The sequence below is a fragment of the Musa acuminata genome, chromosome BXJ3-8 (genome assembly GCF_036884655.1).
Source record: "Musa acuminata AAA Group cultivar baxijiao chromosome BXJ3-8, Cavendish_Baxijiao_AAA, whole genome shotgun sequence".
NCBI lineage: Eukaryota > Viridiplantae > Streptophyta > Magnoliopsida > Zingiberales > Musaceae > Musa > Musa acuminata.
In genome coordinates this window covers 43,828,071-43,849,466 of record NC_088356.1, presented here as the reverse complement: position 1 = coordinate 43,849,466, position 21,396 = coordinate 43,828,071, and the positions used below count along the sequence as shown (strand labels likewise).

At 36.4% G+C, this 21,396-nt stretch overlaps 2 protein-coding genes across 7 annotated transcripts in view; one reads left to right on the top strand and one right to left on the bottom strand.

The window, feature by feature from the left end:
* LOC103995217 (kinesin-like protein KIN-14L) overlaps positions 1-7,442 on the bottom strand; it is a 35,314-nt gene extending 27,872 nt beyond the window's left edge. Inside the window, exons 1-5 of one of the 2 annotated variants that reach the window (XM_009415753.3) lie at positions 6,943-7,442; positions 4,761-4,884; positions 3,085-3,171; positions 2,774-2,944; positions 2,417-2,523 (exon numbers count right to left, since the gene is read on the bottom strand). In XM_009415753.3, coding sequence (XP_009414028.2) covers positions 2,417-2,523; positions 2,774-2,944; positions 3,085-3,171; positions 4,761-4,884; positions 6,943-7,140 — 687 coding nt within the window. In that variant the 5' untranslated portion in view covers positions 7,141-7,442. Of the gene's footprint in view, positions 1-2,416; positions 2,524-2,773; positions 2,945-3,084; positions 3,172-4,760; positions 4,885-6,942 lie in introns of those variants that run through there. The other variant, XM_065161597.1, reaches the window with a different exon arrangement.
* Positions 7,443-13,584: 6,142 nt separating this feature from the next.
* Positions 13,585-21,054, top strand: LOC135643964 (peptidyl-prolyl cis-trans isomerase CYP40-like). Of its 5 annotated transcripts, none has more exons than XM_065161275.1 (10): positions 13,585-13,929; positions 15,830-16,330; positions 16,656-16,743; positions 16,841-16,893; positions 19,224-19,328; positions 20,181-20,256; positions 20,338-20,375; positions 20,445-20,525; positions 20,667-20,770; positions 20,847-21,054. In XM_065161275.1, the coding sequence occupies exons 1-9, from the start codon at positions 13,723-13,725 to the stop codon at positions 20,679-20,681; spliced, it is 1,164 nt and encodes a 387-aa protein (XP_065017347.1). In that variant the 5' UTR covers positions 13,585-13,722; the 3' UTR covers positions 20,682-20,770; positions 20,847-21,054. The 5 variants fall into 5 exon arrangements, with proteins under 5 accessions (XP_065017347.1, XP_065017346.1, XP_065017350.1 ...); XM_065161274.1 differs by having other exon boundaries at positions 20,840-21,054; XM_065161276.1 differs by lacking the exons at positions 20,667-20,770; positions 20,847-21,054 and having other exon boundaries at positions 13,608-13,929; positions 19,224-19,323.
* The last annotated feature ends 342 nt before the right edge of the window (positions 21,055-21,396 follow it).

Sequence of the window (21,396 nt, the reverse complement as noted above, 5' to 3'; positions counted from 1 at the left end):
GGATCCATGTAGCCGTCCCTAAATAGTTGGGACTTACGGCTTTGTTGTTGTTATTGGAATATTAATCCCCTACAAGATGCCTTAAGAAATAAGACTAGCAAAATGTGCTGGAAATACAGCTACACATGCCCCAATTCCTCAAGTTAACTCCTATGGCCCTCAAGCTTGCCATGATTGCAAACACGAAAAGAAGTAGCACTGAAGAGGATGCACAAGTTAATTAACACTAGAATCTGTTGGCAGTTGGAAGATGAGGCAGTCACATTTTTTTCCAAAGTGAGATAAATTTTTTAGCCCCATAAACGAGACTAACTGATCATTCAATCTCAAAATTTGACCTAATTACCAATAATAGATCTGTTGCTGCTGAGTTCTCTATTGTTAACCTCCTGGCCTTAGTGATATTTTGCAACTCTAAAACTTACCTTTTTTCTAATTTAAAAAGAAATCATGGGATATTGTCTGGTACAAGAGATATGTAGCAGCCTAAGCAAGAATTGGGTCACAAAATGCTTATACCTATTACCTAGTACCATGACAACTTCAATAAAGCAACAGATAAGCAATGTAAAAATTACCATTTCATGTCACAAGGGCATGGCAACACCTTTCCAACATAGAACACTTCAATGTCTTGCAGATTAGTGCCAGCAAAGCACAAACCAAAAGATTGGCAGAGTCAATGCATTTTTGACACAATTCGGCAAGCCATGTGTCGTTTCCTTTCAATACATTTCAACTTGATCGGACTTTATGCCGATCAGCACAGCAATCCCTGGTGCTACGGTTTGGTCCTATTTTAAGTTAATACCTGATTGGACCTAGTAAGATGGATTAGTTTTCCATCTGATTGGAAATAGTAACAATATGGACCAAGCCTCCAATTTTAAGCAATCAAACTGAATGTTTAGATTACGATTTATGATTGAAGTATTGAGTGGTCCAAAGCATCAAATTTAAACCCTAGCTTTCATAAAAAAATAATTTCCTTCCATTATATTAAACAGCCTACAAGGCACTCCCACATATATTCAAACATGAGACCTATTAGCTCAGTAACAATGCACTAACTAGTAGGATGTATCACAGAGACTAAACCCTAATTTCAAGCAATTGGCTTTGTTTCAACTGAATAGCTTCAAGCAATTCTGCATAGTTATAAAGTTTCATTCCGTAGAATGTGGCATATCTCCCAAGAACTTTCAGATTTATGTCGTTTATGCTGCACAAGACAATGAATTCACCAGTGTCTCCTCATATACATACAGTGGTTGGAACATGTGTAAGGGCTATTTCTTCACTATTTCCATGTGTCAAGCCAATGTGGATGCCATAGCTTCACTGCAATAGCTGATACACTAATGTATATCATACACCAAATATACTAATATAGCACAAACTAGTCAGCATATCCATGCTAAGCACATTTCCATGACTAACACACATTAGTAATTTCTTGTAACAAGCACTTCGCCAAAAACCCAGTCCTCAAGGCAATATACGATGCAAATTTTCAGTTTACCCAGCATGCATTCATATATGAGATAAATACAAAAGTTTATCCGGAAAATATAAGCCATTTATATCCTTATAAAACAATTGTATATTTCTAGAACTTGAACATCTGACTGAAAGGATGATGGCCATCAATTTAAGCAAGTCAGCTTTAAACCCTCTGCTCAAGGCATAACAAAATTTCAGCCTTATACAATTTAACAGAATAGATACATTGCATCTAGCTTAAGAATTATTATTCTAATTAATCACAATCATCTGTCCCTGCAATGGTTGGGTGCAGGACAAACGAAATGACAATTACACCAACAACAGAAGCCCCCAATTAACAAAAGGTCTCTTTGATATCCCTATGATTTATGCTGAATTCCTTTGCTTACATAATGATAACTGATATGATTCTTTGATGACATAATCTGTATACATATTAATTGCTTTAGTTCTTTTGGACGAGTGTTGCGACATTACAATATCTACATACTTCATAAGGCTGGTGAATCTGGTCAAAATTTTACTGACAACTCAATGAATAAAAAGAAATACAATATATAGTCATAAATTGGTACTCCACAAAATGTAGTTCAAAAGAAATGAACAACGTCTACATTCAAATAGTAAATAATCCCTAGCAGATATCACATATACAAGAATTTGTTAAGAACTTCCTCAAATAATTCCCCATTTTATTTATAATGCAAAGAATATTAAAACAAATAAGATGTAATGAAATGATTAACATAAATCAGAGATACAAAGAATTCTAAAGGACACCCATAATATAACACCAAATTTTATGACAAATTCAAAGCATATTAGAGATAATGAAGAACCGGAAGCTTGTTAGGTGGAAATTTTTTAGGATTGAGAAATAAAGAATAAGGGTCCAATGAGAGGGAGAGACCATTGTATGTGTTTTTCCAGAACGACTTTGCCCATATGCAAATATAGAAACATTATATCCATCCAAGGCTGACTGCACAAATGGTTGAACATCACAAAAAAATTCCCCTGAAAGAATAACAAAGCCAAGTTACAACAAGTTAGGTGAAAACAGCATTATCATAACATCTAGCATTCTAAATGGACAACCAAAAGGTTATTCAAAAAACTGTGCTTGATTTAAGGTTATCTGTATTATGTGGTATGTAAAACAACCTAATGAATCCACAAACCATAAGGATCACAGCTGGTTATAAAATTTTTAATATTTAGATGAACTTTTAACGAGATCATGTATGGAATGTAATCATCCTCTTACCTTGTCCAACATGAGGTCCATACACCCTATCAAATTCATAGTCCCTTTTAGGATTGGCAAGTGATTCATCGCCAGTGTTTACTCTGATAGTAAAGTCATCTGGAAGCTCAATTATGGAAGGGCCTTCATCTTCAAAAGGTGGCCTTACACGACAGTATACCTTAACATTTCCTGAAAGTGACATACTATATCTTCAACAGAAAATAATGACAGAAAAGAGTAAGACAGCAAGGTAGGAACTTCATCTCTCAAAACAAGGATAAAATATTCACATCCATACTAAGAAAATAAAGTTCAAGATGATTTAGTACCTTTAGCTGTCAACAAATCATTGAACAGTTTTTTCTTCTCATTGATTAAAGGTGTAATTCTAGCCTCACTTTCAAAAGCAGCTTGATCTGAAAAAGAACAGAATTTAAACACTGGGTCAATATATAGCTTGATCCATGAGTTGCCTTGATATCAAGAAGATAGGTATAAGTGGAACAGGAAGCAGCACCATAATATAATTGTTGTAAAAGTGATGTATATCAAAGTTAAATCATCCTGAGAAGAAATAATAGTTTCCACAAAAAAAACTTCAAAATTTATCTTCATATGTCATTCCTATGACGTGCTTGAATGATAGTTTGGTTTCCGCTTTCCCTAAATTTTCTGAAAGGTAATGCATCAGAAAGCTCTCATCCGCAATAATGAACCTTGTACCGATGAAGATTTTCATAGCAGACGTAAAAACACTAACTGATGATTCAAACAAAGCATTCAAAAGGATAAACAGGTCTAAAACAACCACTTATGAACTTCTAGTCCGACTAGACAAATATATAAAAAAACAACCATTTATATCTAAGCAAAGCAACTAATACTGGTCAAATCTAACAAGGAAGTCATATACTTTGATGAATGATGGAGGAAGATAAGAGGGAAACCCAGTTGAAATTCTCCATCGCATCCTTCTTCGGGTCTTCTATAAACTGTTCTCACTTTCAGATGTATGAGAAGGTTCTTTTTATTATGCAACCAGGTAAAGTTCTGATTATAGGCTAATTGTTCGTTTCCAATTTCATGGTTGTTATTGGCAAGGATTAAAGTTTCCAATCACTAGTTGCATAATCCATTTTTCACCAATTTGATGACTGACCAGTACATGGACAGGGCAATTTTGCATGGCCCAGTGTGAAACTGAGGTCACCACCCCATAGGCATTCCGCGCCTAGCTTACCGGACATTAACCTAACCAATACTGAGCTATACTGGATGGTACCGATACCGCTGTACCTTTTGAGCCATATTTTGTTTTCTTTCTCTTCTTTTGCAGCTCACACAATGTCACAAAGCCGTTGTAATCACTACCGCTCGGTGCACAGCACTCCTACCTGTCGTCATGTCCTCTGTCTCATCGATCGTATGGTACCATATCACCCTTCCACCTTCTCGCGGTCCAAAGCCTCCTCCCCCTCCTCCTTTTAATGCTTGTAGCAGTCCAGCGGATACTGACTTGTACTAATTTATACTGCTACTTAGTAATTTGTGCCACACCTTTCTGGCTTCCAACCTATCTGTATACTGAACCGATATTTTAATCATTGGTTATTGGCATTCTCAATCGTAGATATGCTCAAATTAGCTGTCGTATATGATGGAAAAGATTAATATAGTACTGGACAACCAAATATGCAGGTAATAATTACAATGTCTACTTGGAAAGGTGAAGATTTGTAGCAAGGAGTAATGTCATAAGGGAACAACAGAAAGAGAATGTGTCATCAAACTATGTTCATTCTCACTCCAGCCCACATATGGAAGATAAAACAAAACATCAAGCCCTAGTGCTGAGTAAAAATGAATGTTATACAAGATATTACAGCCATTCCTAGTGTGATAGGAACATGTCAAGCATCACAAAAGAAAAATACAGGCAAAAACAAAATCTACATATATATTTAGCACTAAACAAGCATTAGAACAGCAACCTTAGATGGCTCACCTAATTTCCTAGCCCTGTCTGCAAGTACGCCCAGATAACGAGTAACTCGATCAAGTTTGGCATTAGAATACTCTCTAAGATCAGCGGCTTCCTGCCTCAGTTCCAAGTAATCCTCTCGAGCATGCTATCAAGCCAAGTTGATAAGAACAAGTGATGTACAAAATACGGCATTAGGAGCTATGGAACACATATTATAAAGAAAATATATTCACTGCAGGTGTTCAAAACAAATTTATTATTCAAAGTATAATTGAAAGTGTTAGGCATGCATTAAAGCATATGTACACTCACATTCAACCTAGACTAATAATCCAACCTTTTCAACCTAGACTGACGATATACACATTCAGAAATGTGTTAGGCATTCATTAAGCCACAATGCTATAACTGACAGATTAATTTAGTTGCTTAACGTATAAGAGATTCCAGAGAAATTCAGAGAAAAGAATTTAACCTTCAGACTTAAGTAACACCAAAATGGAGTACTATTTATGAAGAGGTGCTCTAGCCATCAACATGAGATTCCATCTTCCACAATATTCATCAACAAACACATCCAACACACCAAACTGTATCTCAACTTTCAAAGCCATACCCCGCAACACTTTCAATGTTGAAGACAAACAAACAGAGATAATCCACATATCCCAATGTAATCATTATAGAGTTCATACAATGTAAGTCCTTGTTATATGCAGTTACTACATGATCTACCTGCTAAAAATAGATAGTTAGACATAAAACTGAAACTAAACATATTCCTCAAGTTGGAAATTTCCCACATATTGGCATGTAGTGAGGTGCGAGCGGGTATTTACTGGTCCAATAACCAAGTCTGACTCAAACAGGATAATTCACCTAATTCAGTCTCGTATGGGTTGTACCAACCATAAACTCACCATACGAGCATACCAGATTGTTAATATCCCCATGCATTTTGATACCGGGCATAAGGTTACGGCCTAGTAACTGTAATATTTTTTTTTTTTCATATAGCCGATCCCGAATAGTTGAGACCTATGACTTTGTTGTTATATTGCATCTGTATTTTTCTTTTCCTTTTCTTCTTTTTCCTCCCTCGTCCTCAACCCTTCCCTTTCTCAAACATTCTCTCTGCCTCTCACGAGCTCTCTCTCCCTCTCACCCTCTATGCCACTGTCTCCTCCACTTCCCCACCACATTGTCGCTGCCGCCTCCTTTGCCCATCAAATTGCTGTCCTCTTCCCTCCCTAACCATTCGGGTCACCATTTGCTCATCTTCCTACTACCAATATGTATCCTCTTCCTCTTCCAGCTCCTCTTCTTCTTCATCTACTGACCTGTCCTCTCCTCTTCTCTCCCTCTTTCAGTAGTCTGGGAAGTACTAACTCGCACCAAGTGTTGGTGTGTCAACCTACACCAGAACCCTACCTCTGACCAACATCCGGTTTCAGCACCAGATCAAAACCTAAAACCTTGGTTTGATAATGTGCTATATTTAGTAACTTAGGTAATACCTTTAGAGAACTTCTCTTATTCAATATATACTTTTGTTACTTCTTTTATAATGATTGGTTATAATGTTCAGTTCGTTGCCGATTTGGTACGTGGTAGTGTTTTCACTTTAGGCTAGTAAATGAACACACGCAAATCTTCCTAGAATCAATTAACCCCGAGCTAAAAAGATAAAAAACACACATAACCCAAGATCAAGGTGCCAAGAGGAAGTCTGTTGAGAATTATAAGATAAACCAAGAGCAGATAAATCAAGACCAACCTAAATTTCATGCAGAAGTAGTGGGGGAGAGTGTAAGTATCAAATAGCCTAATTTTTTGGCACACTACCACCAGAATTGTTGAGGCAGAAAGATGCAGAGCTACAACGATCATGTGTTCCCATATTTTCTACGCTTGTAACTACGACTATAATTTTCCAAAATACTTCCCAAAATACACAAATAAAGGAGAATAAGTTCAAAACTGCACGGTTGACTTTGGCTTCTGAGTAGACGCACTCACAAAGTCAGCGGTGCAGTCTTCCTCTACCGATTTTGTACGTCTACCCAGAAGCCAAAGAATTGTCATCGTTTATCGGTAAAAAAAAAGCAACACTGGCCAGCCGACCACAGAAAACAAAAAGGAAGAGCACATAAAGCGACCGGAAAAGTCAAAGGAAGAGGGGGGAGACGCAAGGAGCTCGAACCTTGAGCTGGTTCTTCAACTTCTGAAGCCGAACGGCGATGAGCCTCTTGGGTTGGTCCGCCCGGGGCGCCAGAGACGACTGGGAGACGGAGAGCCGCCGTACCGGGGGGCGGTAGCCCCGGTCCTCGCCCCCCTCGTCCGGCTTCCTCGGCTCGAACCCCGGCAGGTCCCACGTCCACCGGTTCTTGGGCTCCCCCATTCCCTTCCCTCCTCTTCTCGATCGAAACCCTAGATCACGCCGAACCCGAAACAAAGAAAGAATGAAAGATGGAGAGGAGGAAATTGAAGTGGGGGGGGGGGGGCTGTTTGGTGGTGGAGAAGAAATGGCAGAGGGGTGTGGATTGAGGGATTTAAGAGAAGGGGAGAGGAGGAGAAGCAGCGGCCATTGATTCGGGCACGTCGTTGCCCTTTTTCCTTGTTGGTTTCGCCAAATGCCTCGTTGGTTCAAAAACGCCCACGAGGCGGGTTGGGTCGGCTTGGGGCGGGATCAGCCTCTTCTCTCTCTCTCTCTCTCTCTCTCTCTCTCTCTCTCTTATATGCTACGAGTTTGATTTGTCGTATGGGTCTTTAATGAGGATGGATTCGTAACGTCCTGCCTTCCTATTTGATGAAGCAATAAGATCTAAGGAACGCAGAGGGAGAGAGAGAGGATAGCCAAAGGTGAATAGAATACGGACACACAATTTTGCTATCAATAATATTGACAATCCTTTTCATTCAAATTAACTGATATCCCTATCCAATCCGACGACTAAATTATGTGCACCAGATTGATTTACTTAGCATGATATTTGATAATATCATTTAGTGTCAAGTTGAGGAGGACAAGAACCAAGAGCTCATAAATTCATCAGATTTTTCTTCCTCTTAAAAGTATTTTTTTGAATTCACATTATCCAAAAGAATAAAATCGTACAGATCCATCCATCGCCCAAAGCGGAGAATTCCTCACGAGTATACGAGCCGTACTAATGATTAAGTAAACTCGTTCCCGAGTCATGTACTTTACGAGCCCTTATCAACATCTAACATTAATTTTTAGTTGAAACTTACAATTTTACGAAAAAGATAACATTATCTAATACTAACTTAATAAGTGCATTAAATCAAACAAATACATGGTGTAATTTCATCAGTGCAACCTCACATGACTAAGAAATCACGAGTCGACAATGTAACTGTTCGGTGAGGCGTGCGTGAAGGCATTAAATAATGAGAAGAATATATATATATATATATATATATATATATATATATATATATATATATTGATTTTGGTTGTTATGAGATGAGTGTTAAATAATTAGGAACACGTGGAACGATTTGATTATATAAAGTAAACCCGAAAAGGGCTTAATTTAGAGAATGGATACTAATTGATGGTGTTGAATATTAGTTGGGTAGGAAGATTAACTTAAGATGTCTATTATTCTAAATTTTTTAGTTAATTTTATTCCTTGGATTAAAATGTGATTCGCAAAATGATTGAATCGAGCATGGCTGCATGATTTTGGGGTAAGTAGATAACCCAAAAGCAAACATCCTAATTAATCCCAACTATTTATGGCACCAATTTGGTACAATAATACGGTTAAACTAATTCAGAAATTGAAGACTGTATGGCCAACTTCCATTGAGCCTTTATAGAGATAGATCATCGAGCCTCTTTATAGAGAGGCCCAAGTTATGGTCCATTGTCTTAAGCCTCATTAAAAGATGATTTGATTAGCTAATTAAGCCGACTAATTAATCTAAATTTAATAATATAATCATGTCTTTGAACAATCCAAATGGTAAAAACAACAAAGATAGTCAAATCTCTTTATTGGGTCTGATATTATATATATATATATATATATATATATATATATATATATATATATATATATATATATATATATATATATATATATATATATATATATATATATATATATATATATATATATATATATATATATATATATATGTGTGTGTGTGTGGGTCTCCAAATGTTAGAAGACTGTAGATTTACTCTGAGAAGTTTGGAGCAGCACCTGAACCCACCACACCGAAGAGATCAATCCGTGCAACATCAAGTTCATATCACCATGCATACAAAGTGGTAATCAAATGCCTCCATAAAAGGTGTTAAATTTTGTTGGCAATGAATCAAGGGAAGAATGGGTCTATGAACTGCATCAAGGACTGGTCTTCTGCTGCAGACAGCCATGGTTGAAGAGGTCTTTGTTTGTTGTGTATAGCTGAGGACCATGATGGCAGTCAGCAGGATTGGAATCTTAATTGTAGGATTGTGCAGATCTGTTTGGTAGATTGCTGGTCCACCTGCAATAATGTATTCGATATGGATTGTGTCCCGTCGAACATTGTCCTTTGCCTTGCCAATGGATTCATGATTTCTGCCACCAGATCAGGCCATGAAGGATGATGTTGTGTATCACTTTATTGCCAGTGTTTTTGGTGGCTGTAAATTTGTATGTGTGTGTGTGTGTTTTTTTTTTTTTTTGGATCCGATGCCATCTTCTTCATCGCATTCATCCCATGTTTGAAACAGAGATGATAGCAGAGTAGCTTTAAAGACATGGGGGGGAGAAGGTTTCCACCTGTCTCTCAGCACAGTTTGACATATCAATACAGTCATGTCAAGAACAATGCACAGACACATGGCTTTTCTTAGTACTCGTGCTTCTTCTCCCTCTTCCTCTCGTAGTCCACTTTGTGGTGGGTACAGTAAATGGCAGCTCGGCCATTGCTAAGGAGTGGCGGAGCAGAGTGGTGGCCGCTCATTCAAGTGTCGGCAAAAAACACTGTTTCTTAACAGTAGCCCTTCAATCAGCTCAGTGGACATACATCAGTAATATATGGATAAAGATTTTGTCTCAAGAGAGAGAAAGAGAGAGAGAGATCCGGGTGAGACAAAGACCCAGAGAACAATCTGGATTGCACATTTGAAATGGGAGAGTAGACAAATCCCTCCATGGCATGGGCAGCTGTTTTCATGAGATTGTTTGGTCTGAGACAGAGCAGTACAGTAAGCTGAGCATAATTAAATTGCTGCGCAGAAACCTACTCCCTTAAATTATCACAAAAATGCATTATATGTTTACATCGATTGTTCGTCTAGAAATGTCTCACCGGATGAATTTTTTAAGCTTCTAAGCACTTTAGATTAATCCGAAATAGTTCGTCTTGCATGAGCCGATGTATTTATCTATGAACTGTTTGTATCATTTATTATGCTCGTCTCCTCCTCTCCTCTCACATCTATCGTAATCAAATCATCCAAACAATGTAATGAATCTAAAAGGACAAATACATTATAAATAATTTCCCAAAACTAGGATGAGCTCATAGCATCCTAATATGGGATTTTTCTGGGTAGATCCTTTTTTTTCCCTTTTCAGCAAAGATTAAGACAGGGATGTAAACAAAAGATCTTAACATTGTTACGAGATCACAAGCTGAAATTTTCTCACTGAGAGAGAGAAGGAAATGACAATGTGACAAAACCAATGGACATGTGAGCAGAGCAATAATAATAATAATAATGATGTGGTAGGATATAGATCGAGCAACATGGTGTCGCTGAGGTGAACATTCAACCAGACCTGAAAGCTCAGCATGTCTTCAATGGCACAAGACACTATCCATATAGCTCTTTTGCAGGTTTTATCACTGGATGGAGGCCACTACTGTAGAACAGCATCAAACTCTGTTCCTTGTCTTTCCTGCAAAAATGCAGCATCGATATATATATATATATATATATTCATTGTCCAACATTTGACTAGTGCTGTTTACTACTAGGCTGAGACCAGTATTCTTTAACATCATATTATGCAATTGTAGATTTCTTTGGTGGGTGTGAGGAAGACAACAAAAGAAGACTGCGGTGGTGGTACAGAGGAAGCCTGTGCCTGGTGATGACTCTCTTCCTCGACCAGCCCTGGGCTCAAACTTCAAAGCTGATGCCCCAGTACTTGCCCCCCAGCATTTGGGTGGGCAAGGGAAGCAACCAACAGGTCCATTTGTTGCCTTGTCAAGCTTTTATCCCAGAACAAAATTCCTCTGAAAAAAACAGTATATTGATATTTCATCCTTAGATGCTAATCAAGTGCGTATGGTTAAGGGTGATCACAGTTCGATTTCGAAGATTATTTTTTAAATGAATATATTAAGAATTTATTCTTGGATATTAATCAAGTTCTTATTGGTTATGGGTGATTACGGTTTAATTCGAATCGAAACCAAATCGATCTAAAATTTGGACAACGGTTGTTAATATTTTAAAACTATAATTGGATGATGCAGTTGTTAATATTTTAAACCTAAAATTTAATAACTCTAGTTTAAATTTTACTAAATTTTTTTTTATTTTTTATTAATTAAATTGATGAATCGGATGTTATCCAAGTTTATGACACATTGCAATAAGTCGTCTGGTGGGTTGGGGGTGATAAAAAAGCAAATCTCTCTACGAAGAGGATGATCTTCCAATGGGTGCCTTAAGATTTGAACAGGCATATTTCACGGCACCATCATGTTCATAGCGTTCCCATTATCTTTGATATCTATGTAAATATATATTTTTGCATTTGTAAAATAGACAACTCCTGATACGGGCATCGAGTAAGGTCCTCTCGTCATCACTTTAAGATTCATGTAACCTACAGAACTACGACCATTCCGTCGTGGCCTTAATTATCATGCAAGTGTATCAATTTCATCAGATATATCTTATAAGAGAGTTCATATACTCTTAGCTTTATTATTCTACTCATGACAATTCATTGACAATTAATTATAGTATATTCATTAAAAATTTAATTCAAGAAGCATCAACCTACCTCTTATGTCTCACATGTATAGATTAGTGAAATACTAGACGATCTAGAAAGAGAGTCGAAATAAATCACTAAAAAATTATATTAAAACAAAAAGATAAAGATATACTGAATAGTTTATGAGATATAGCATGGGAACAATAATTAAAATTGATGATCGCTAAGATCTAGTATGTCATCGACTATATCTCGTGGAGAGTCTTTGCATTATTATGTTAAGATTCATATAATTTACAATGAATAATTATTTTTGCATGTGTAAATATATTGATATTATCCGGGCAACCTAACAACCCTGAAGCAAATTCCTCAAATGAATCGAAGGAGATTTTTAGATCAATATTATAATATTCATATGCATGTATCAATGTGATTCGAGTAATCCAATAAAAAAATATCTCAAGTATCTTTAAATTATATATATATATAAAATATAAAAAAAAATACTTCAAAATTTATTATGATTTTATTAATTTAGAGAATTTAAGATAAATAATTATAATGAATATACATGAGAGCATTTATGTTTAAGTCATGCTAACTTAAACTTATAATTAATATCTTAGTTTTCTCCATCCTAACAATTTATACGGACGTATATAACGACGAGATATGAAGAAATATAATATACTCATAAAATAATCAAACAATTATTTTGATGGATTATTTTATCAACAACAAAAAAAAATCTTTCATCTCTCTAAAAACAACCCCGACAACACATTCAAACCTCCCGTGACCAAATCCCATGGACATGCTGCCAAGAACTCCTTTTTATCCACCCACCTCTCCAACAATGGATAACATATTTTTATCCACACCCCATTAATTAAATGTCAAGATTGCACATACGTGCCTTCCAACCCAATGATTTTCCAGTCAATTTTAAAATATATTTCTCTAAAAAAGTTATTGTCTCACCATTCTTTGAAACCCTAAAGGATGCTAAAACCCTTTAAAAGCCTATCGGGTAAGACCACTAATTTATTAATATAAACCAATCATAATTAGTGGTATTTAATCCAAGTGCATGAATAAAATTATTTTTCTTTCTTAAGCCAAGATATTATATATATATATATATCTTCAAAATTAATATTTTTCATACATGCTCTCGAAGTTTATTATGCAATATTCAAAAGTCAAGAAATCTATTAATATATATATATATATTTACTTAATTTGAGACCTGTCACTTATAAACCAAACATAAGAGACATTGCCAAAACACATAATAATATTATAAAAATATTTAAATAAATAATAAATTTTATTTTTGAGAAAAAAATAATAATTATATAAAAAATTAGTTTTTAAATAAATAATAAATTTTTTTAGAGGTATATTAAAATTGAAAACATAAATCAATCTGAGGGGATAATGTAGGAACACATAATAACATTATAAAAATAGTAAAAGGAATAAAAGAGTATTTATTATTTTAGACAGATTTAATTATTAAGTAAAAAAGATAGTTTATTAGATGAACAATAAAACATAAAAACGAGAAAATTAAAATTTTGGAGGTAAATTAAAATTGAAATGCATAAAAAAAGGAAAATGCTTGCGTGGATGATTCTAGAACCCAGGAGAAAGAAACAGGTTGCAGCGTCCAGGATCACAACAGTCCCCACAGGGGACCACCATTAATTCGTGCCCCGCACCTCAGTAGAAAAATAAAATATAAAATAAATAACATGCTTCATCTTTTTATTAATTATTTTTTTATTTTTTTGGGCGAGTCCTTAAAAGGTCGCCCCGCTCGGTATGGGGTCATTAATGACCGGCCTTGGAGTTTAAATTGAATAAAGAAGCGATCTCATGCTCGCATAGTGGTAAGTCGAGTAGAGGGGCGGGGAGGAGTGGAGTGGAGTGGAGAGGAGAGGAGGGGAGAGAAAGAGGATTAGGGTTTGTTGGTCGAGCGGGTGAGGAGCGAGATGGAGGGAGACGGGGGCGACGAGGCGGCGGAGGGGAAGAGGAACCCGCGGTGCTACATGGACGTCAGCATCGGAGGGGAGGTGGAAGGGCGGATCGTGGTGGAGCTCTTCGCCGACGTGGTGCCGAGGACGGCGGAGAACTTTAGGGCGCTCTGCACCAGGGAGAAGGGCGTTGGGCCCCACACCGGCGTCCCCCTCCACTTCAAGGTGACGCCGTCTTGTCTCGCTCACACCCTCGCCTGCCGCCCCATCCCCGCCCCCCCATTTTGTTTCCATGTGTTCTGGTCCGGTCTTGTTGGTTTGCCCTTTGCGTTCTTGCGAAATCACGAGCTGAGGTGGTCGTTCTTGACGTGGGTTTCTTGGTCCCGGTTGGGGTATTGTTGTCTTTTTGCTTGGACTTGGAGCGGGTTCTACCTTGTCTCCTCGGCTGGCTAATAGAGGAATATCCAGAGACGACGGGAAGAGTTTCTGTTCTTGTTTTCTCCTTCTCTCTCTCTCTCTCTCTCTTGTTCTTATGGCGTTTGATATATGGCTGCATGGGGGAGTCAGGAAGCGACTCTTTGGATGACCAAACTAAGTAATTTTCGTTGGCAATGCATCTTTCACCATCCCTCGAGATATGTTGGCATGAAGCAACTAAACATGAGAAAAAGAAACGTATAGATTCGGCTGTTAGATAGTTCGGGAACTGCTATGTCAAATTCTATAAAATATTGTGATGTTCTTGAACGCGAATCAAGAATATGCTTGAGAGCCTTCTTCCATCTGTTGCCAAATCCTATCATTCAGGTTATGCCTTATGTTCTAGTATTGAGAAATTCTTTTCTCATTTTTTTCAATTTTGAAGTATATCTCGGCGAGAGGAGTTGATTTATGCATGCCAGGTGCGAAGACATGATAAAATTTGAGCTGACGTTAAGATTAATGTCAAATTATTAAAATTTTGTTCAGATACTTACTTAAATGGTTTTTCCATAATTCATGAGTTGAAATGTGCATTTACTTGGAATGTCAATTTGCTATACAACTTCTTATTTCCAAAGGAAAAAAACAATAATAATGCTTTGAGGAACTTCCTAGTTCTTTTTCAATATAGGATGATGTGTGTTTTTCATGTATACTGAAGAAGCCTTTGCTGGATAGGATGGCTGGGGTAATGTATGTTTGAACAACTAAGATGGTGGGAGGTGAGGCCATTTGGTTGAGAAATTAAGGTGGTCCATATATATTAGCATTGGAGGGCAATTGGAAGGGAGGGCACAGTCAAGCTTTAACTATGAACTTTTTAAGTTCTTTGCACTAAAGATAAGGGGCATTAGACCATATAGGTTGTTTTGTGCCAGTTTAGTGAGGCTTTGTTATGATGGGTGTAATTGTGTTCTTTTTGTCGATGGAATTCTCTTGAGTTGTCGCGGGGGATCTACATAATATTTACCGAGCAGCTATTATCTTTTAATCAGAGCCAATCTCCTTGTTTTATTGAAGCAGGATCCAATACAATATTATCCAAATATTGACGTTACATGATGATATTTTCACAAGGGATTTATGTGTTGGTTGTGAAGAAGTAATATTTTTAATTTAGCTACACCTTTGACTTCTCCATGAGGGCCTTGATCATTTTAGTATTGTTCTGACTGGTTTACCACTGTCTGCTTTTGATAAATTGTTTGGTGGAAATTTGTTGAGACGAGGCTAGTTGAGTTATTTAAAAAAAAAATATATAGTCCACTGATTATAATTAGGATTCATTTTCAATTGAGCATCTGCACCACCCTAATCCTTCGCCGAATTTATGTGAATATTAGGTTTCAGTTGACCTAGATTGGCGTGGGATTCTTGATTGATTTGTTCCTTTATGTTCTTGTCACTTTTTTCATGAACATTTTTTTACATTTGAAAACCAGATATACATTGTTGTTAATAAAATTTGTAACAAGTTGACCTTGTTTAGATTGACATTGGATTCGTGATTGATTTGTTTCTCTATGTTCTTATCATTTATTTATGAACATTTTTGAAAACCAGATATATATTGTTGTTAATAAAATTTGTTACAGTTTTTTGTATTCCTCAGTTCTGCTGAGTCCTTACTATTTTATTTCAGGGCTCATGTTTTCATCGTGTTATAAAAGGTTTCATGATACAAGGGGGAGATATATCTGCAGGTGATGGGACAGGAGGAGAATCCATTTATGGATTAAAATTCGAGGATGAGAACTTTATACTGAAACATGAAAGAAAAGGAATGCTGTCAATGGCAAATTCTGGCCCTAACACTAATGGCTCTCAGTTTTTTATCACTACTACTCGAACATCTCATCTAGATGGAAAACATGTTGTGTTTGGGAAGGTGCTTAAGGGCATGGGAGTAGTTCGTTCGATTGAGCACACTCCTGTTGGTGATGCTGATTGTACTACTGTTGATGTTGTAATTTCGGACTGTGGAGAACTTCCTGAGGGGGCTGATGATGGTGTATCAAACTTCTTCAAAGATGGTGACTTGTATCCTGATTGGCCAAATGATCTTGATGACAAACCAAGTGAGGTTTCTTGGTGGATGAATGCTGTGGCCTCTGCCAAGACATTTGGGAATGATTTCTTCAAGGTGGAACATATTTGATGCTGCACATTGGTCTCTATAATATCTTCTGTTTTGGTGAAATATTTAATTTCTTTTCCACTCCAAATTTTGTATGTTACCAAATACAACTTCTCTTTTTCGGTTTTTTCTTTGTTTTGCTTTATTGTTTTTCACCTTGTGTTTGTGGAAGTTTCATGGTACTGTACTTGCCTGGACAGCTTAGCATGTTGGTGTTGTGACTCTAGCATATTTTTGTTCACATGATGTGATGTTTTTATTCAGATCCTTTCTGTTTCTTTAATTGCTCTTTTGTCCTGTTTTAAATTTATAAAACTTATACACCATGCAGAAACAAGATTATAAGATGGCTCTTAGAAAATACAGGAAGGCTTTGCGCTACTTGGACATATGCTGGGAAAAAGAAGAGATTGATGAAGGCAAGTAACTCCTTTCATGAACGTTTTTGTGCTATTTAACGAGCACTTGAGATTTCTTAGCTAAACTACTCTTTGTTTTGATTTTTGGATTGTATAGAGAAGAGCTCGTTGTTGCGGAAGACCAAGTCAATTATATTGACAAACAGTTCTGTAAGCTTTCTTATTTTCATTCACATGCTTAAATTGTAGATTAAGGGAGATAAAATATTGGTGTTTTGTGGCATGAAGCTTTGCCAATATGTTTCTAGCAAAGTTTGATTATGGTGCTGAGCCTGTTAGCATGCCTTTCTATTGAACAGCATTGGGCAGAAACTGGTTATTCATTTCTCTAGATCTTTTGTATGAGATGACATAACATGCTTCGCTATTCTTTTTTTTTTTGGGCACAGGATGTTCATATTTGTGCCATTTTGCAAACAATTCTTATGTAAGACTTTTATTAGTGTTAATTTTTTAATCTATTTATGCTGGTGTGACCTGAATAATTCCATGTATTTTTTCAGTAAAGGCTTCATTCCACGATTGCTGACTGAACTAGGTTTCTAGCCTGGGTTGATCTTTCCCTGGATTTGAGTCTGAACCCATGAAGAATTTTGGCATTCAACTCTTGGTCAATATCTGTCTAGCATCTTGCTTAGAACCCCATATGACATATTTCCAAATCATCTATTGTAAAACTCTGTATAAAGATGAATATCTTTCATTTGTACTTTTTGGTGAAACATTTTGATTCACTTTCTTTGGCACTTCCTCGCAATGGCAGCCTCCATGAATCATTTCCTTTGATATTCTTAATGTGATGTGAATACATGGTAGCACTACTGAGTTTTTTTATAATAAACTGCTATAGGTACTGGTTGTTTGTCTCAAACAGTGCCTTGATTATCTTTCGTACTTGATTAGTCGACTGTCTCTTCATCCTGATTTGGTCAATGTTATCTGACTATTATTGTCTATCTGTCATATATCTTTTTCATATCTACATTTTCTGAATCTTTTTTGGGAAATGATATCACATTACACATCTAGACATCAATGCTTGTAGATATGGCTAGCATGCTTATGAAAACCTACGTATTAAGAGACATTCATGATCATGCAGTCACATTTGCAAACTTATCTATCATCAAATGTCTATGTACTATGTAGTATTATCTATTGATGACAATCTGTAGCACAAAATTAGATTGCTGAAAACATAGAGAAAGACCAGGAATTCTCTGTCTTCTATGACAATACTTATATTATCAAATGTCCATTTTGCAATATTTAGTAATGTCTATCTGTAGCAAAGTTAATTGGGTTGCTGAAAGCATAGAAAATAGTCAAAATACTAATAATTTTTTTTGTGGTTTCAATTACTGGTTGGATTGGTATGGACCAACCAGTGTTTACTGTTCCTTGATTGGTACTGGACCATATAGGTTGGTGCGGTTGGTATGTTATTTTTTTATTAATTCTTTCTGGTGGTATCGGGTGGTTTATATGTCCTTTCATCATCACAGATCCTCCGGTGATCTTATTTTCCATCTGTATTTTCTCATTTGCGTTGCCAGTTGAAAGTTGCCACTTGTCTGCCTTTAACTAATGTGACCTTGGAACTATAGATGTAGATGTGGTCATCTTAGTTAATAGCCTTTTGTTGACATCTTGTATCCTTAGTTAAAGTAGGATCAATAACTTATCCTAGGAAATCTCTCATTTTCACTTATTTTGTTTCCGCTCGTGTGCATGGAAAATCCTTGACAACTAGGAGATTGCTGAGGGTTTTATTTGGCATTCAGTTGGTTTGGGAAATAACTGTAATAACGGAAATATCATAAATCATGCATATGATATGTTGATTTTTCTGATCTCGTTCTTGCATATTACTTGATGTCGGTTATTTATACCAAACAGTTATAATCTTCCTTGATTTCTTCATGCTGACCTAAGATTATTCATACTCTGATGAGTGTATCTTGTTTCATCTTTGTTATACATAATCCAGCTAGTATTACTACCAGAAAGCGTTCTTTGGTAATTTCCAACCTCTAGTATATGCTTCCATTCTGAATAATATGAATTATGTGCATTATATTCTGATATAACTTTGGTAGTATGAACATTCTGGACCTTCCTTGGACAAGGTTGAACTAGTTTCATTCTCATGAAGATCAAATTATGTAAAATTGGTAAAGACTTAGTTCTGGTTGGTGGGAAGGAGTTTCTTACCCTGTTATATTCAACCATTTAGTGTGTGATAGCTTGATAGTTCAAATACTTCTGATAGACTGTTCACAGAAGTTTTACCATAACCTATGACCTAGTTGCGTGTCATGAACTCTCTGCGAAAAAATATTCTAAAAGTCAACTTTTGTTTAATTAGATAGAAGACAATGATTGGAGTGAATGAGGTATAGCTGCTTGTTGCTTGCAATTTTATTTCACTGTATGATATTTATTCTTTTGGCTTCATTCTCATTGGCTTTTTCCCTTAGGCTTGCAAGTTGAAGTTAGGAGATTTGAAAGGTGCTCTATTAGATGCTGACTTTGCATTGCGTGAAAGAGAGGGAAATGCAAAGGCGTATTTTCGACAAGGTCAGGTTAGTATGTTCTCTTTGAAGATTTATCTATGTTAATGCAACATTATTCTGAGGATCTTTATGCTAATTTCCAAGCCATACCTTATTACAATAACTTGGAGACAGCTACATTGCTATAATAGCATGTTTATGACATGATCATTTCTTGGTTTAAAATGTTTCGCTTTAGTATTGAATTTCCATAATTTGAGTAAATTGCTTGGTTGCAGTCTATCTGACTTGACATAGTAATAACTTTAGTACAAACTGAATCTTTCCATTGCTCTCAATAAACTGTATTTAATAAGAAAATTTCATACAATTTGTTATAATACTGATTTTATACACTTATATTGATTTTGATAACGCTTTCAATGGTCTGTACTTGATAGGACAGTGTTTACCTGACAGATGTGTGTTTTTCTCTTTAAAACCTTTGTTTCTAAAGTTGAATGTACTGTTAATCTTCAATAACCTACATACAGTAGAATCTGCAACGATATATTTGAATTGGTTGCTTGGGATGTGATCTGGACCTTCGTGTGTAATATGCCTTGATTTTTTTTTTTCGTGTATTTTTATGCAGATTTGCATAAAAAATATGCCTGTTTGAGATGCTGATGGCATGATGCAGCGAATCTTGTAGTGAATGATCCTTTGCTAGTTTATTGTCTCTGCCTACATATATGATAGTTTATTGTTTCCCACATATGTAATGCGACCGAATGCATGTTTCTTTAAAATTCCAAGTGGTCGACTGCTAGTTTTTGCTTCTTTCTTTTGTTTTTTCTTTTGCTATTTGATACCGTCTTTTGATCACAGTGTTTATAGAAGCTATAACTATGCAAGCTATTCATTCAAAACTCTTGCCAGGCACACATGGCACTCAATGATGTGGATGCTGCAGTTGAAAGCTTCAAGAAAGCATTAGAGTTAGAGCCGAATGATGGTGTGCTTCTTTTATATTAAACATGCATCCCATCTATGTTGTAATTTTAAAAATTTTGATTCGATTTTCTGATATTCTCAGGAGGCATAAAGAAAGAACTTGCAGCTGCAAAGAAGAAGGCAAGTAACCATCAAGTGAAAGTGCTTTCGCCAATCTTGATGTTATCTCAATTGCTAATTTGTCTACAGATAGCTGATAGACGAGACCAGGAGCGCAAGGCTTATTCCAGAATGTTCCAGACCTCTGTCAAATCAGTTGCGACAAATGAGGTTATTGACAATGACATTTCTCAAGGATTTTAAAAACATATCAGAATGTTTCTTTGACATGTTTTCACCTTTCATGATAGACTTTTGGAAGTCTTATTCACATGAGCTGACACCATTCCTCTGGCCATGTCGTTATTGCAGGATAAAAATTGCTGAAGAGACTTCAGCTCCGAATTTTTGTGCATGAATTTTCTGGGTACAAGGGTCATATACATAGAGATTTGATTAGCATAAAAAATCATCAGGTGGATTTTTTTTACCATGTGATTTACCGAAATGAAGCAATTCATCCAAGTTGATAATTCACTCTTCAGCCTGTAGGTATGCACAGTCGGGGCTGAGAAGACAAAGTTTCCGGATCCCGCGAGAAATCATTTTCCTTTTCTTTGAGGTTAGAATTTCAAGTGGACATTTTCATGATGGATAACGAGGGATTTTTCCCTAAACATTTCAAAATAAATTTAGGTTCTGCCGATCAAACATCGTTGTCTCTTTTTTAACATCTCCAGACATTTGAACACGTCTTCAACTTTGCTGTCTTGCTTTTTTCGCTTGCCCTTGTCGTGGTGGATGTGCCTATGCGATGAGTGTAGCGCTGTGAAACTTTGTTGCCGATTATTGCAACGTACTCTTTTGACCAGTGTTCGTTGGTCATTTTGGAGTTTTTGTCTACTTCGATGGCAACGAGATCTCCTTCCCCTCTTCTTTAGACAGCAGAGGCTGTTTCATATCACAACTTTGCTCTATGCTGCTTTGAAAGCACACGTTAAGGACACATCTACATATAGCCAGCTGGCGGACTAAAAGCTCTCGGAGATTAGTGACGTGCGCCGAAGGGTTCAACGTTTCCAAATCTTTCAATGTTTATTTA

Bases quoted from the DNA above. Each gene is read 5' to 3' on its own strand.
- LOC135643964 (XM_065161275.1), top strand. From the start codon at position 13,723: ATGGAGGGAGACGGGGGCGACGAGGCGGCGGAGGGGAAGAGGAACCCG. The intron at 19,329-20,180 runs GTTAGTATGTTC...AACTCTTGCCAG, and splicing joins CGTATTTTCGACAAGGTCAG to GCACACATGGCACTCAATGA. The intron at 20,376-20,444 runs GCAAGTAACCAT...ATTTGTCTACAG, and splicing joins TTGCAGCTGCAAAGAAGAAG to ATAGCTGATAGACGAGACCA.